Here is a 12492-nt window from a genome sequence, read left to right on the forward strand (position 1 = left end):
GATGGTACAGTATGTACAGAATACAGTAGCAGAGAGCCTTGTAAGGAGGCTCTGGAACTTTCTCTCTCCCAGTCCCCACCCCCCACCCCACCCCCCACCCCCCCCCCCCCCCCCGCCTCCTGGAAATGAAATTTAGTCCGAGACAATACATTCTCATTATCTGATAGCCAAGTGTTTGGATTAAGGTTGTTCCCCCAGAGGGGTGGGTTTTATTTATATTTTTTTATGTGTTTTAGTTTACTTATTATTATTATTTTTGGTTAAGAAAAAGAAAACAAAAACGAATGTATTACAGTATTAAAGTATTGCTTGACTTACATCTCCTTGTGTAGTGTCTGTGCCCAGCATGGGGCTGAGCTGACTCCGGCTTGTTTCCTGCTTAGGGAGAGGGTGAGAACACCCGCCAGGGTCTGTCTTCAACGTGCTTGCCTTGCAGTGCATCCCTCTTCCTACCTGTGCCCCCCTTGGAAGAGAGCCTGGCTTGTGAAGCACATTCAAGACAAAACCTCTCTGCTCCCCCACCCCACCCCCTAGTTTCCCTCTGTCCCCGCGTGCCACTTCCAACCGATAAAGATACGTATGAGTTAGTGTTTCTTTTGTAAACAATTTCATATGCAATATAATACAGAAAGCATGGCTGACCTTCAATAAAAAATGTAGTAAACTATATTGCTTTATTCTTGATTATGCTGCAGTGAGTGAATGGCAGAATGAAGCAGTGTGGTGGTGGTGGAGGCTAAGTCCCTAGCCCTCGTTTGCACTAAAAATCAAAAATAGGTTTTATTTCTCTATTTGGAACAAAAACAATTTCTTTTTTTTCAAATTCCCCAAATGAAAAAGAACAACAACAAAAATAATAATAAAAACAAAAACAAGAACAAAACAAAACCGAAAACAAAAACTGAACACCTTTCAGGTCATTAGAACCAACAATTACCCAATGATTTTTATACTAGTCTAGCAAGATGTGTGTAACATTCACTGGCTGTGAATTGCTGTGGTGAAACATTAAATCGACAGCAATAGAGCCATGCTACCTTAAAGTCCAAGCTACGAGTTCAAATTAAGATGAAGGTCATGAAGGAGAGAAATGCAAGGCCAGCTGGGGCTTCGTCTGAATCAAGCCAATGAGCGACTGGGATAGCGGTGAGGCTGTTTGGTTTTCCCGATGGGTGTGAGGAAGGCCACGAACCACATCTGCAGAAGCTCCTAGGGAGGAGGCCGAAAGCTCTCAGCCATCTCCATCAGCTCCCTGTCCAGGTAAGGACCAGGAGGGGGTCCAGGAGCTAATGCTACTCACTCTCCTTGGCTTGGGAGGAGAGGAGTTCGGGGGTCCCAGGCAGATGGATCTGGAAGCCAGAAAGTCACCCGGTGGCTGTTTTATAATTCTGGGGAAAAACCATCAGCCGAGAGGGTTTCTCCCCCAGGGAAGGCGAAAGGTGGCTCCCAGGTTCGCCACTGAGCTCAACTGAAACAAAGAGAAGGCTGAACAACACTGCTAAAATAATTTACAAAAATCATTCAAAATGGACTTCTAGATGAGTGGGGGACTAACGCGAGCCTTAACCTAGGTAGCCACATGAAAACATATCAGATTTCCACGAGATTTGTGCTATGGGCTACTGGGTCTCTTCAAAAGGTATATAAACATCTAAAACATATTCACACAGATTATCGATTTCTTCTGAGCATTCTTAAAAAAATATTTTTTCTCTTAGTAAAATCATTTTAATATACCATGCCTCCCTCTTTTAAAAAATAAATTAAAAAAATCCAGTTTTGCATATCTAGCATTAGCATTTAAGGTAGTATGGCACACCCCTTCACAGTCTGGGGGGTGGGGGGAGCGGGGATCTACCAAACGCCGTAGAGTTGGCTGGCGTTTTAACATTGTGAGACCTTGGGTTAGTTGAAACCACACCAGATCAGCAAAAATAAAATTAAACTTGAAATTGAAAAAAAAATTTTTAAAGGAAAAAACTGCCCCCAAATTATTAGCATTTTTTTTTTTTTCATAAATAAGAGAAAGTTCTATCCTTACTGGTCCTAAATCTGAATAACTATGTCTAATTTTTTTTAAAACCTTAATTACATTATGCCTATCAATATGTACTAGAAGAAAGAGGAGAAAAAAAGTCACTATACTAGTACCAGGACGGCACACTTACAAGATAGCCATTTTATACATTATTAACAGACAATGATCAACAGAGAATCTTCTATGAGGTGATGGGAGATGCAGAGAAACGGAGGGTAGTACAGTACATCACCAACATGGATTTAATGGTAATTAAATTCCCTAGTCTAGACACTGAATTTCTGGGAATTTACTGTCTCTTAAATTTTCTTTGCTGATGTTTTTAAATAAAACTTCTATTTTGTTATTTTATTCCTTGAACAAGTTTTGATATTTTAAAAGCGCCCAGCATTTTACGTAACCTGGTTGTTTGGAAATTAAAAAAAGAAAGTAAAAAGAAAGAAAGAAAGAAAGCCTCTCTCCAAACAACCTAACATTTTATTGGAAAAACAAAGAACATGTTACATGTTTTGTTTTTTTTTAACGTTGTCGCTTTTTAATTAGAATTGAAAAAGGCTTTTTTCTTTCTTTCTGAGTTAGCATTTTGGAGCCTTTTGTTTGAAGATGCTTTTGCTCTACCATGTCTGTGAATGTCTACATTAGTCTACTTTGTTAGTAAAATTTATAAAAATAGGAGTGCAGCAGCTCTTTATAATAAATGTCGCATTCAGTGTCTCATACTGGCTGTGCCTTAAGTACCAAATTTATAAACGTAACAATTTAAAAAATATTAATAAAACGTCAATATCACATTTTAAAAAAGAAAAAAATATATATCCATACTACAATAGGTTTTAATGCCATCTATTGAGTTGTACTTCTACAGTTGCTGTTGCCGACCTATTACCATATTAAAAAAAAGTTAAATTAAAAAATATCCTTCATCATAAGTATCTTTCCCCAACCGAGGACCATATATTATAACAGCCAAATGTTAAACATGTGCAAACAGGAAACTGTCAGTTTTTCCTACCGGTCACAGTGCAGTGATGTTTATACTTTTTATTTTTAAAATTCTGTTTACATCTACAATAAATTAAAAAAAAAATTCTTCCATAGCCTCTCTGGTGATACTTGCAGCACTGAGGTATTAAAAAAAAATAGAAACCAAAAGGTTGCTTTCCTAATTTGTAAATAGGTTTCATTAATGCAGGCTTATCTACTCCTTGCGCATGGACTCCCCCCCCCCCCAAGTTGGGAGCAGGCAGGAGAGAGACAAAGTGTCCCAGGGACCTTTGGAGGTGCTGAAATGATTGGACAATAGAAAATGATCAAATATTTAAAAATTAAGACTGAAAAAGAATGTCCCTCACCCCTCCTCCCACCCAAGCCAAACAGGTGTGCTTTGAAACTTTAAATATGTTAAATATTAAAATTGTAGCTTTGTCATTAAAAAACGTCTTGGGAAAAGCAGTTTTTCATATTTTAAATAAAAATCTAACTAGATGGTAACGTTTGAAGCTGTGCACAGACGAGAGGTTAATATGCTGGCAGGACACAAATACAGTTCTTGGGTCTATCACACAGACAAAAGATGCTAAACAGTGTTCTAACTTCTCCTGGGGTCGTCCCGGCAGCTGGGTGTTCTCCGGTCTCGGTGACTGACTGTGTCATCGTTCTTTTCCCGCCTCCTTGCACAGAGCATCAAACAGCCTGGGACTGACGCCCTCACAAAAATATTTTTGATTCTCTCTTTCTTAATAGTTTCTATGTAGTTAATGGAATTGTATTTACAACATTTCTTTTTTAGGATTCGCAATTTCAAAAAACCTTATAATATCACCTCTTTCAACAGAAAAAAAGCACTTATAGAAAAGGAGGACACTCAAAACATTGTCGTCCTTATCTTATTGCCGAAAATAGATATACTTAGGTTAACGAAGAGACATCACAAAAAAGAACTGCTATAGAGTCTGTTGATTAGCCTACTACATCTCGATTCTTCTACAATGCAAAATAGAAAGTTTATGCCCACCTCCCACTCCGCATTTCTCAACTTCGATTCAGTGTGTGCTAAAGTTCCACCTGAAAATTCACACAGTCTCAGAATTGGTACCAAAATATTGAGAGTATTATTACCATCTCAACATCCTTTAAAAGTGAGAACAGAATCAAAACAAGCAAAAAAAAAATTTTTTTTTAAGATAAAATAACTCCTTAATATAACAGTTATACTATGGTTAGCTTTTAACTAGATATTAAAGCTATATGACTACTGGACTAAGTCAAAATCACTACCAAATGTGATTCAAAGAGGTCTTAAAGGAGAAGGGGAAGAGAGAAGGGGAAGGGAAACCATCGAGAAAACAAAACAAAACAAAACAAAAAAAAAACCAAAACCAAAATCATGGGTTATATACACATTTAAAAGCTGTTGTCGTATATTACAGCAGATTCGTGAGATGATGAGATGTAGCCAACCCTCGATCCGAAGCGAGCCATCTCTGGTTGGGATGAGGAGCGAGGCTGGGGGGATCCACGTCTGATGGCATCACCTAAACAAAGGGCCACTCAGAAACTTCGCCCAGTCTTGCCTGGACATCCAGGTATGCTCTGTGTGGTAAGGAAGGTCAGGTGTCCGGGAAGAGAGCGTAAAGCAGGGGTGGGAGGAGAAAGGAGACGTGTTACACAAGTGAATTTATTTATTCCAACATCTCAACTAGTTTTAAAAGGGTGACAGCCTTTGGCTACTGAGTCTGTGAAAACGGCCCAGCTAACAGCTTGCTGAGATCAGGGCTTGGGAAATCTGACATCTACGCCATGTCTGACACTGGGGAGAGGGCAGTTCTACATCCCGGTGCCCACTATTTGGCTGATTTGATACAGTGCTGTGGAATTCTCAGGACAATGGCTGGAAATGTGGTCCGCAGGTGGGGTCACGCTGGGTTTTCAACTAGACTGATGAATTGCACATTGACCAGTGATGCTTTTTCTGTTTAGATTTGTTTTCAAAGCTAAATGTTAAAAACAAATGAAAACTTCTGCCATTATTAGATACTCAACAATGGCTATTAAGAACTGAAACTGTAAATCTGTATTTTAAAAAATCATATTTTATAATGAGGATTCAAGATCAGGGCTTTTAAAAAAATAAACACAATAAATAATCGGCTTCCATTAGAAAAATATAAATGGGCCCAGGACTCACAGACTTGCTATTGTGTCTCCCTGGGTCAAATGTGAGCCTTGGCCCTTCCTTTACGGATGGCACTAAAATGCCAGAGGGTCACCTCTGCTGGGGACACGGTGGTCTCTGGCCAGTCCCTCTTAACTGCTGTGGTGCAGCCACGGGGCTCGACTAGCTCATGTAACCCATTTCGGAAGGGGTTGGCTACTTCATCCTTCTCGGAAATGAGTCCTAGAGTTGGATGAGGGAGGATGGTCTGGGAGTGGCTTCCCTCAGAGAAAAAGGCTGCAGCAGTGGTCCTGGAGGGGCGTGGGGGAGCCCCAAGCCACACATCCTTTTCCAGGGGAGGGAGACACAGAGCTCTGGCGGCCCCAGCATCCAGCCTTCCAGGGATCTGCGGCACCTGCTAGTCGTTTAATTCCTCCTTCATCTGACTCCACAAAGGCTGGCCCCACCTTCAATGCCCAAGGTTCTTGGACATACCGGCTCCCTCCTTGCTCTTAAAGGAACCTCATCTCTCCTGGGCCCCCAAACCCAGCTTAATTAGTAGTGAGTAGCTCTCCTTCAAACTGTTAGCGGCCTCTGGCTCCGGCCAGCAATGGCTGGGTCAGTGCACGAAGGGCAGTGAGGAGCAGGAATTCACACATGAGGTTTATTTGGTTAAGAGAGGCAGTTGTGTTAGTCGTGATTCCTTAGCAGCAACATTAGAGAAATCCAAAAGAGATTGGTGGAGCTCAACTCAACTTGCTTCCCTGAATGGTCCCAACCTATAGTCCCAGCTGCCTCAAGGGCCTGCAGAGACCCCCTCTGTCAGGGAGGCATCCTATTAACTGCAAAACCCCAAGTGACAAGTTCACCTCTGGCCTCGTTTCGCCCACGTCCCCGCCCCAGGAGTGAAGCCTCCTCCAGTTCCCAGTCCCAGCTGGGAGTTGCATGGAATGGCCCATTCTCAGGCCTCAGCTGTAGCCTTCCCTCTTCCAAAAAGACCCAGGTTTCCACCCCCAAACCAACATTTGAACACAGTGTGCATTTAGTGCTGACACAAGGAGAACCCCCTCTTCATTCTTGGGGTTCTTGCCAAGAATGACAGGAATGCATTTTCACACGAGAACGTGGCAGGAGGCTTCCTCCGTGACTGCCCAACCTCCCTTCTCCATTCCTGCCCCTCTACGTCCCCATCAAAATGATTTAAAAGTGTTTAATTAACTTGAGCTCAGTTTAAAAGGTTAGGAAACTGGCAGGGATCCACATCCATGTTACACAGGTGATGTTGTTAATTTAATTTGCTTTTTGTGCCGTAATCTGGATAATTGCTCAGTAGTTACTGGCAAAAATGTTTTCTTTTCACTAAAAGATGTAGTCTGGCTGTTTGACTGTACAAACCCCATTGGCTGAGCACCAACCAGCCAGCCCTGTGGAGCTGAAGGGGCACGGCGACCCCCAAGGTCAGCTCTCAGGACTTTCGGGGTGGCCTTGCCCCCCTTTTCTAGGTCTGGCAGAAGCCCAGGGTTTCCCTGCCTCCACCCCCCCCTGGTATGGGCACAGCATGGGATCTCCTTCCAGTTTCCCACACGCATGATTTCAAGACAGAGAAAGATGAGGGGTGGGGAAGATCAAGAAAAGGAATGGAAAGAACTAAAGGAAGAAAAAAAAAGGGAGTAAAACAAGGGATGTGTGTGTTTGTGTGTTTGTCATGATTAAAGATGGAAAAAAGGATGAGATTAAAAGATTGGAGTTTTTCCCACACATCCCCCCAGAAAGGGGTCCCGACAGAGAGGAGAGAGACAAGGAGATGTGGCCGTGATGAGAGAAGGGCGTGTGCTTAAATGTATGGCTGGTCACATACATGTACGGACACGCCCGGCGGGGCGGAGACACAAGGCAGAGTCGGTAGTACCTCAGAGGGAGATGGCAACGAAAGCACCTGCTCAATGGTATCCATTTGTAAAGGCCGTTGCAATCAAAGGTCCCTAAAATTGCACAATTGTTAAGGTCATCAGTGTGCTATACATGGGAACAGATTGTCATATTCTGGGAAAGGAAATTACCTCTAAGACTAGTCTGTGGTTGCCAGCATGAATATGTAATTCTGAGACACAAGGCCATGGGGGTCCAGCATGACATCCTGCCCTGTTCCTCCCCACCAAGCCCCCACTCCTTGCCCCTCACCCCCCAGCTCCAACCCCAAGCTTGTTTGCTGCCCACCCAGGGGCAAATCAAGAGCCAGATTCGGAGGGGGTGGGTGGGTGTTGGGAAACGGAGGTTCATGCCCAAACTGATGGGCACTGTTGCCCCGAGCCCCAGAGAGCAAAGATAACAAATGTCTCTGTCCACAATCCCAACATCTTCAGCCTAGGAGAAGAAGCCCCCCGTGCAGACAAAATATGATGCTATTTTGCAGTTATTTCAGAAAACCAGTACCGCACAGAGGCCAAAGGACCTGGGTTTTCAAGAACAAGCAGGGTCTGTGTTTCAGAATGCCCAAAATGGAAATGATGTGTTTTAAGTGGTGATAGGTGTTCCCCCAAATTGACGTAGCTCTAAGCTGAATAAAAATATTCTGGATTTGGTCCTATAGCTGATCCAAGGGGATCTGACTAATTAAGTGATATGGGCTTGGGACAGGCCAGGGCTGCCAGAAGTCAGGGGAAGGGGAGTGTGTGAGAGTGTGTGCTTGTGTGTGGGTGAGTGCATGAGTGTGAGTGTGAGTGGTGTGTGTGTGTGTGAGTGCATGAGTGTGAGTATGAGAGGGGAGTGTGTGTGTGACGTGTGAGAGTGCATGAGTGTGAGTGTGAGAGGACGGGGTAGTGTGCATGTGAGTGGTGTGTGTGTGTGTGAGTGCATGAGTGTGTATGTGAGTGTGAGTGTGTAAGAGAGGGGAGTGTGTGACTGGCTTCCACTGGGCAGCCATCAGGCTGCTCTGGTGCCCCAGACCCTGTCTGCACGTGTGTGGCTCTCCCCAGCATGGCCCCCCAGGCAGGGCTCCCTGCTGTCTCCCAGAAGTGGAGTCTGACAGGGACACACCCTGGGACAGCAGACACTGCCACCTGAGCTCAAAAATGCCTCCAAAATGCTGGGACAGAGGCTGGCCGATTTTCTGTTTCCAAAATGGAAGGGACAGCGAGGGTGCGGCTCAGGCACATTCATGCTCACACACCAGGAGGGAGAACAATACAATCTGAAAACAGCATGCAAATCTGTTAAGCAAATTTCCATTGCCTGGATTAGTCAGATTATAGAACCACAGAGCATTACAAATATCAAATGCATCTGGCCTTCAGGGGGCCATGGCTAAAGAACTCAAGTGGGAATGTACTTGGAACCTGGAAACTATAAGAAACATTAGCAAAGGAAACCAGCGGGGAGGCGGCTTGCACCCCACCCCTGTCTCCCAAACACCAATGTTGCCACTGGAAATCAGGCCGGGGGACCCTGCTGGCTAAGGTGCTACCATGGGGTGGAGTGGGGAGCTCCAGCTCTGAGGAAAACGACAAGACAGTCTCCAGAAAGCAGAGACCAAGGAAGGGGCAAAAACTGAGGACCTACTACGTGCCAGGCACGGGCCATATACCTTCTGTCAATTCTCACTCCATCTTCTCAGTTTTGCAGCCAGAGTCATATAAGTGGATTAAGGGCTCACGGGCTGAAGGTGATGGAGTGGCACTTGGCGCCCCGACCTGCCCACACTCCTTGGGCTGCACCTGGCCCATGGAGGGCTCAGGAAACAGCTAAATGGAGGTGCTAAGCCTCAGCCCCAGCTGGCAGACGGAAAGTCCACAAGTGGACATGACACTGCTGGGGACCCAACCTTCTCTGCCCCCCATCCTGGGCTTCCCTGGCACCCCCTCCCCACGGGCCGCCAGGTGGGTCAGGAAGGAGGTGGGTGGGCAGGTAGAGGCAGGTACTTACAGCGATGCCGTGGCCAAAGCCTGAGCCCGGCTGTGGGCTGGCTGCACTTATGTAATTCCCCACTCCGGAGTCCTGGCTGGCAGGGCCGTAGAGATCGGCGACAGGTCCTGGGCTGTTGGCCCCCGGGAAGCCTCCGGGCCGTGCCGGGTTGGAGCCTGCCGGGGAAGCGGGCGCGCCAAAATTCGGTTGAGCACTGTAGCTATTCAGGACTGGTGTGCAGAGAATAGAGCTGGGTATGAGGCCAGAAGCCAAGCATGCACCGGTCATTACAAGCCAAACACTCGAGAAAAACAGCTGAGGCCCAACTTCTAACACTCAACCAAGGCCATGCGAGAACATCAGCAGGGACTCAAAAATACTCAGCCCAGGCTACTACTAAGAAGCTTGGAGCTCCAAAAATAGAGAGAATAAAAAAAACAATCATTCAACACACTACGGCAACCAACCGGAGGTGCTTCACTGCCCACCAAATTATCACAATAGAAATAGAAATATATATGGAAGAGAGAGAGAGAGAAAGAGAGATTTGTTTTCACATCTGAATTGATGCTCATGCAGTCTTTTCTAGGTCTGGGCACGTTGAGACAGCATTCACATCCCATGCAAACTACAAAGGAACTAGTTTTAGACTACACATTGTGTTAATATTGATATTAAAACGTGACAGGAAACAAAGCAATTTGTGTCCAGGAAAAAAAAATCTTTGGGGAGGGGATTTTGGACTTTTCGTTTGTTTTGCTTTTTTCTTGTTTGTTTGTTTTTGGATCCATTAGATGAAAAAATTGTTTATTTAAAAAAAAAAAAGACAAAAAAGATCTCCATTCTCTGTTTCCCGCCCCCCAAACCATTTCCCCCTCCCCTCTGGCTACTCCCTCCCTTTCCCCCCTCCCATTTATATCCCTGCATGAAAGAGGTCAATACTGAAGGTGGTGGGAGGATGGGATATGTCATGGAAAGTTTGGGCATCTTAACATAACGGTAATGGTGGCAGGAGACGATTCCCTTTTGGGGTGGAGAGCAGGGGATGGGGTGGGGATGGTAGACCTGGAGGCTGGGGTCAAAGCTGGGGTGAAAGCCAATGATTCTACAGGACACCCACACACTCACCTCCTGCAGTAGAAGGAAGGGGGGATTTAAACTTTTTTTCCCTTTTGTTTAAAAAAAAAAGACAGAAGTATGAATCCAGGGCACACCGACTGAACCAATTATAGCTGCAGCGTGTCTGACCTAAAAGCTTGCTGTCTGTTAGCTATCTTAATATATAAAATCCAGACTGAGAAAAAGAAAGTTGAGAAGATACCCTCGCTATCAAGAGATGGGACTTGGTGCCCACAGATGCAGAGAGCGGTGGCTGCGGTTGGGGAACCAGCGGAAGGAGACCCCGCCTTCGGCTCCCTCCCTGGGCCTCCCCCGAATCCCACCATTCCCTCCACAGCAAAGCCCACAGCCCTTTGGTCAGATGAATTTTGTCTCCTCGCTATCTTCCCTTAGAAGCTTAAACTTTATTTTCTTTTCCAAAATGGAAAAGCACATATTTTAATCATAAAAGCAAATTTCCTGATCTTTAAAGTTCGAGGTGAATCTGGGGCCGGTCACTTCCGGGCTACAGCTAACCTCTCCTGGAGCACGAGACAGTCTGAGCTCCACTTCCTCAGCCCCAGGGGGCTGCTCCTGGCCGCAGCCACTTCTCCCTCCCACCTCTCTCCGCAGTTCCCTCGCTGCCCTGTGACCAGCTGCTTTCAATGGCAGAAGAGAAGGGCACCTGCCCAGAGGCCTGTGGTTGGAGGCGCCACTCCCAGGAAGGCTTGAAGAGCCAGAAGTGGGTTTTGACCCACTTCCCGCTGGGATGGGAAGACTGATGATGCACCCAAGCCCGATAGGAGACGGAGCCTGGAGCACGAAGATCTGAAGGAGACCAAACCACGCTGGGCTGGGCTCCTGACTCGGCCCAGACAAATGCAGTTATACCTCCAGATGCCCTTTGGGGCAGAAAACCCCAAGTGAGACCCCTTTGAAGCTGTGGCCGAGAAAGGCATCAATTGGCCAATGGAAAGAACAGGTTAAAGAGAAAAAGAAAAACAACAATAACAACACAGAGGCTTAGAGCAAGGGAATGGCTTATTTGGGAAAGCACTGGCATGGGGAGTTTTGAATATAGAAGATTAAACTTGCAGATAACACTTGGCCCTTCTCACTCATGGTGGCATAAATTATCAAGCTGAGATATTCAAAAGGCGGTATTATCTTGGTCTGACACACTTTTTCTTCTGGTTTTGGGAAAACAGAAAAAGCTCAGACAGTGGACTGTTGGTTCACCCAGGTAGCTGAACCCCCCAAAGTAACTCATTATCCTGTTCTGCTTTAGGGTAATAGGGTGGGGGGCAGTGGAAGATGGAAGAAAGTTTTGGCTTGTTTCTCCTCTGGCTGAATGAAGATCCAGGAGGTTGGGATGTGTGTGTGTGTGTGTGTGTGTGTGTGTGTGTGTGTGTGCACTATCTAGGGGATGGGAAAAGGGAGGTTTTGCTCATGGCATCTTCCACCAGGGAGAGCCACCTAGAGACTAATCCAGCCAGCAGAAACAGCTTCGGAGATAGGATGTAGTCTGCCCACAGAAGGACGCTGTCCAGAGATGCCCCCACTGTAGGCTTAGAAGATAAGAGGGCTGGTGGTCTTATGCCCATCCCTGGCAGCCCCTCCCATTCCTGTGTGCTCAGTTCTAGGGAAGCTGGCCTGAAGGGGATTTCCCAATAGGCAGCAACTTTTAGGGCTACATCACCCCTCCTCGCTTGGCCATCTTCCATCCAGTAACACTAAAATCACCATGGAGGAGGCACTGTATTAGAATGCAGCTTTAAACTCTGAAGTCCTATTTTATTATATACCTGCTTGTCACAATGGCTGAGCCCCAGCTCAAAGCCACCTTTCAAATATCTCCCAGCCAGGGGTGAAAGAGCAGGCTGGTGGGTCCCCACTAGAGGGCACAGTTGGCAGACACTGATCACCCAGTTCTCAGGCTGGTCCCCTTTCATTTAGGCTTCTTGACAGTGAACCTGCACCCTTGAGGTCTGGTGGGAAGAGAAGAGGCACCTCTGGACTCCATGGTCAACACCTCCCTCTTTCTCGGTGGGCAAAAGACCCAGGCTCCAGAAAGCCTGCTCAAGACGCTGAACAAGCCATCTGGGAATGCATGCGTCTTTGGGAAGACATAAAAAGCAGGCACTGGTGGCTTAGGAAAAGCAGGGATCCCACTTCGCACATAAACTTGTCAGTAGCTGTTGCTGTTGTCTGACAGTGGGAAGGCACTGGGACAAAGTAATATTCTTTTCTGGGAAGTCAGAGTAACCATTTGCCGAATGCTTGCCTGGCTACCCCGAAAAGG

The 12492-nt window shown here is 46.0% G+C and overlaps 1 protein-coding gene across 6 annotated transcripts in view; it reads right to left on the bottom strand.

The window, feature by feature from the left end:
* Nucleotides 1-2497: 2497 nt before the first annotated feature.
* MSI2 (musashi RNA binding protein 2) overlaps nt 2498-12492 on the bottom strand; it is a 392076-nt gene continuing 382081 nt past the window's right edge. For 2 of the 6 annotated variants that reach the window (XM_037810398.1, XM_037810397.1), the window contains 3 exons: nt 9114-9268; nt 7102-7174; nt 2498-4630 (listed from right to left, as the gene is read on the bottom strand). In XM_037810398.1, the coding sequence (XP_037666326.1) occupies nt 7133-7174; nt 9114-9268 (197 nt within the window). In that variant the 3' untranslated portion in view covers nt 2498-4630; nt 7102-7132. Of the gene's footprint in view, nt 4631-7101; nt 7175-9113; nt 9323-12492 lie in introns of all 6 variants that reach the window. The other 4 variants (XM_037810395.1, XM_037810393.1, XM_037810396.1 and 1 more) reach the window with 2 other exon arrangements.

The sequence above is a fragment of the Choloepus didactylus genome, chromosome 18 (genome assembly GCF_015220235.1).
Source record: "Choloepus didactylus isolate mChoDid1 chromosome 18, mChoDid1.pri, whole genome shotgun sequence".
Taxonomy (NCBI): Eukaryota; Metazoa; Chordata; class Mammalia; order Pilosa; family Megalonychidae; genus Choloepus; species Choloepus didactylus.